This window comes from Cynara cardunculus, assembly GCF_001531365.2.
Source record: "Cynara cardunculus var. scolymus isolate 2C chromosome LG 8, CcrdV1, whole genome shotgun sequence".
Classification (NCBI taxonomy): domain Eukaryota; kingdom Viridiplantae; phylum Streptophyta; class Magnoliopsida; order Asterales; family Asteraceae; genus Cynara; species Cynara cardunculus.
Genome location: NC_037535.1, coordinates 22,375,524 through 22,379,707, shown reverse-complemented (window position 1 = coordinate 22,379,707; position 4,184 = coordinate 22,375,524). Strand labels below are relative to the sequence as shown.

Below are 4,184 nucleotides of genomic sequence, written 5' to 3'. Positions count from 1 at the left end.
ATTTAATAATAATATCAATATTTTTTTTTTCAAAATCTTATTATAAAACCATATTATATCAATAAAAACAAAGAATAAAACAAAATATTCAAATCAAAATATATATCTTGATGTATTGTACAAATATCCTTCTAATTATAATAAACTAGTTTACATATTTAAAATTAACGAGATTAAGGGGTTGTTTGTTTACCTCTTAATAGTTCCATTAAGAGGAAGTATCTGAATCGTTAAGAGGTGAATCTTGTTTGACAAGAAAAAAGTCTGCCTCTTAATGGTTCTAAAATCCTCTGAATGATTTTGTATCTTGGATCTCCCTTAACTATTAAGAGTCCTAATTTCATTATATACAAGTACCAAACAATTATATTTTATTTTGCACTATATCATGAGAGTCTCTTAATCATTCTGACCACTTAATCATTCTGTATCAAACCATTCAACAATAGCCAAACAACCCTAAGGGGTTGTTTGTTTACCTCTTAATAGTTCCATTAAGAGGCAGTCTCTGAATCGTTAAAAGGTGAATCTTGTTTGACAAAAAAAGAGTCTACCTCTTAATGATTCAAAAATCCTTTAAATAATTTTGCATCATAGACCTTCCTTAACCATTCAACACCCTAATTTATTGTTAACAATTACCAGACAATTATATTTTATTTTCTACTTAATCATTCAAGTCACTTGATCATTTTAACCACTTGATCATTTTGTATTAAATCATTTAACAACTATCATACGATGCCAGCCTTGAAAAACGTTTTTTTTTAATGATATAAATGTGATAAAAACTAGAATTTGAGTCGAAAAGGGAAGACAATAAAATTATTCCTTTCTTATATCATCAATCAAGATTCAAGAAGCATCAAGAACAGGCATACGCACAGACACTCTCGGTCTCTTTCTTTCTCACATATATTATCACAGAAAGTTCTAATCGTGTTCCCTTCGTCTTTTTTCAGCAATCTCTTCCATACTCAACCTGCACGCAAAGTTTTGATTTCAGTAGCCACCCTCACACACCTTCAAGAAATTCAAGGTCTTTCTTTCTTTTCAACTGGGTTCATTCTTAATCACATTTCCCAGATCGAATTCATCATTAATTTTCTGTTCCCCAAGTTGGATTGTTCATCGATTCTCATGGGTACAACGAATTTGCTTTCTTTTTGCTATTTTCTTGATTTCAGGATGATAAGGGCATTGAATTACTACTTCTTTCAAGAACGTGTTTTCTTGTATTGTGGTATGCCGTCGTATCAGGTGGAAATCAAAATTAGGGTTTTGCAATAAATTCGAGAGGATAATCGATAAAATGGGGAATAAATTGGGTCGAAAGAGACAGCTGGTGGACGAGAAGTATACAAGGCCTCAAGGGCTGTACCAGCACATGGATGTAGATCATAAAAAACTTCGTAAGCTTATACTCGATTCTAAGCTCGCTCCTTGTTATCCTGGTGAAGATGATGACTCTATCTGCGATCTTGAAGAATGCCCAATTTGCTTCTTGGTCTGTTTTCTTGAATTGAAATGTTACAGTTCTTGATATATTTAGTTGGTTTCTTGAACTATCATGTTGCAATTGAAATGATTATGTATATATTTCTATTTGTTGATAGTATTATCCAAGTCTGAATCGTTCAACATGCTGCATGAAAGGCATCTGTACAGGTACAAATGATGTGCTTAATCTTGTTTAATCGGGTCTGTTTCCGAACAATCCGATTATGTTCAAATGTTTCTTTCTTCTGTTGCAGAGTGTTTTCTGCAGATGAAGACACCCAACTCAGCACGCCCGACACAGTATCCTTTTCGGTCTTTAACCAAGATTATATGTTTTGATCATCAAGTTTACGGTTTTCCCTATTGAGTTTGATTGTTTTTTAGCTTCTATGCTCGATGATTTTGATCCTTGACAATATTTAAGGTGCCCATTTTGTAAAACCTTTAACTATGCTGTGGAGTATAGAGGGGTGAAGACTAAGGAGGAAATGGGGTTGGAGCAAATTGTAAGCACTAAACGAAAAAATCTTGCTTTATCGATCTTTTAATTGGGTTTCTCTTCGATTGTGTAATATATGATTACATTCAGGAAGAACAACGGGTGATAGCTGCAAAAATAAGAATGAGACGGCGAGAAATTCAAGATGACGAGGAAAGGATGCTAAGAAGGCAAGAGATGAGCTCTTCAAGCAGCATAATTGATCCAAATGAGGTTGGAAATATCTCAGTAATAGGTACGGGCACAATCATGAACATAACTAGTTTTTGGGTATTGTCTTTGGATATCATACACCCGTTCTTGCTTTTGTTTTTCAGTTTTTCGTTACTACCTATTTATCTGCAGTGCCGTGTTCTTCCGAAGGTGAGGAAATCGTTTCTACTCAGCAGCTAGGTGGTTCGGCAATCACCCATCCTTCAGGCTCTACGCAAAACAGGTATAATTTCATCGAGTTGGGTGAAATATAGTAGAACTTCAACACCCAAGAACAACTGTAAATTTGTCTTTCATTAGCTACAAAACTTTCCCATAAGAACACGATCAAAAGGATCAAAACCTTCTAATTTTTCCTCAAATATACTCTATGAACGAATCAAACCGAATTGACCAGGTAAATCCCACTAGAAAGTAAAGTCTTGTGTGGGGTGGGGTGGGGTGGGATGCAAGCAGACCTGACCTCTGCCATAGACTAGAGCGGTTGTTTCTGTAAAGACCCTTGGCTCGTACAAGAGTGTGAGCAAACATGTAGAAGGAACAAGGACTAGCTACCGTGGGGTCAACTTAATTGACAAATAAAGGCTAGACAATAGTGCTCCTCTCCATAGGTTTTGCGTCTCCTCTGTGCCACTTGGGATCTTTCTGACTGTTATCTTCAGGGCTCCATGGGATTAGTTGAGGTACATGTAAGCTGACCCGAACATAGACACCCATAGTTACCAAAAAGAAACGGACCTTTTGTGATACCTAACCTCCTCTCAAACCTTTTGATTTGGACAAATTCTTGTAGAAGAACTCCGATTTTGCTTTGGGTCGAAGGTTTTTGGTTGAAAGTACTAATTAACATTTAATGGTAGGTTCTGAAACACATAATCGGGGCACATCGATGATAAATGGCATGGATTTTTCTTTTCTATTCAAGTTCCCAAAGAATCCATTAAAAATCTTCGGTGGTCGTTAATGTTGTTTCCTACGTATCTTGTTGGAAATGCAGAGATGATGAATTTGATCTCGAGAACATAATGCTTATGGAAGCCATCTGGCTCTCGTTTCAGGTACGTACGTCCGAGTTGATATTAATAATGATCAAGGGTTGATCAAATTTATTAAAAAATTTTAAATCAATCTGTTATTTGCTTATTTTGTATATTTCTGTTGATTAGGAGGATGACAAGCGCCACCGTAGCTACGGTGACGCTACTCAATTAGCAAAGTACGCAGCTGAACATCGTATTTCAGCAGCCATGTCCCCACGGGCCGAATCGACCTCGTCCTCATCACCTTCTGGTGGTCTGGCATGTACAATAGCAAGACAGCAAGTAGGAGGAGAATCGTCAAGTAACAGCAGGTTTTCGGGAAGGGAAGAGGGATCGGAGATGGTAGAAAGCGGTGGCTATGATGATTGGAGTACAGTAGATGATGGCGGTGGTCGAACCACCGGAGCATATCCCCTACACGATGACATGGCAATGGAGATGGAGAGTTTTGAAGAGCAGATGATGGTGGCCATGGCGGTTTCACTTTCGGAGGCTCGTGCTCGGACCGCTTCCCCCGAGATCGAATGGCGTTAATTAATGCATCTTTTTTCTTTCATATGTGAAACAGAAAGATAGATTTGAGTGAATGTAAAGAGCTGGTTGTTTGTTGTTAATGGAGTCGGTAGATGAACAATGTTGCCCTTTTTGGGTTTAATTTGATCAAATATATTTAACAGGTTTTGTACAAAATTTCATCATCAATCGTCTTGAAACATGCATTTTGGATATGGGAATTTGAGCATCAATCATCTTGAAACATGTATTTCCGCACTGCATTGCCAGAGGTTGCCGGATCTGGCAATCTTCAGCATGGAAGGTATCTTCACATGTGAATGAAAATTTGTTAGTTCTATTAATCATCTGAATACAAGTAGTGATAGCCAAAAACCGGTTCTGGGTCGGGCCTAATCGGTCCCAAGCTTTCTCATAAC

The 4,184-nt window shown here is 37.3% G+C and overlaps 1 protein-coding gene across 3 annotated transcripts; it reads left to right on the top strand.

Annotated features, from left to right (window-relative positions):
- Nucleotides 1-875: 875 nt before the first annotated feature.
- On the top strand, nt 876-3,932 carry LOC112516994 (protein SIP5-like). 3 transcript variants are annotated; one of them, XM_025124274.1, is made up of 9 exons: nt 876-1,039; nt 1,188-1,507; nt 1,617-1,668; nt 1,755-1,800; nt 1,925-2,006; nt 2,090-2,234; nt 2,345-2,435; nt 3,210-3,270; nt 3,379-3,932. In XM_025124274.1, exons 2-9 carry the CDS (start codon nt 1,313-1,315, stop codon nt 3,784-3,786), a joined length of 1,080 nt encoding a protein of 359 aa, XP_024980042.1. In that variant the 5' UTR covers nt 876-1,039; nt 1,188-1,312; the 3' UTR covers nt 3,787-3,932. The 3 variants fall into 3 exon arrangements, with proteins under 3 accessions (XP_024980042.1, XP_024980043.1, XP_024980041.1); XM_025124275.1 differs by having other exon boundaries at nt 2,363-2,435; nt 3,379-3,859; XM_025124273.1 differs by lacking the exon at nt 876-1,039 and having other exon boundaries at nt 1,076-1,507; nt 3,379-3,859.
- Nucleotides 3,933-4,184: the final 252 nt, after the last annotated feature.

What these genes read in the sequence shown, in the direction of transcription:
- LOC112516994 (XM_025124274.1), top strand. Translation starts at nt 1,313, where the DNA reads ATGGGGAATAAATTGGGTCGAAAGAGACAGCTGGTGGACGAGAAGTAT. An exon ending in TCAGGCTCTACGCAAAACAG is followed by an intron (nt 2,436 to 3,209) that starts GTATAATTTCAT and finishes TTGGAAATGCAG; the next exon opens with AGATGATGAATTTGATCTCG. An exon ending in CCATCTGGCTCTCGTTTCAG is followed by an intron (nt 3,271 to 3,378) that starts GTACGTACGTCC and finishes TCTGTTGATTAG; the next exon opens with GAGGATGACAAGCGCCACCG.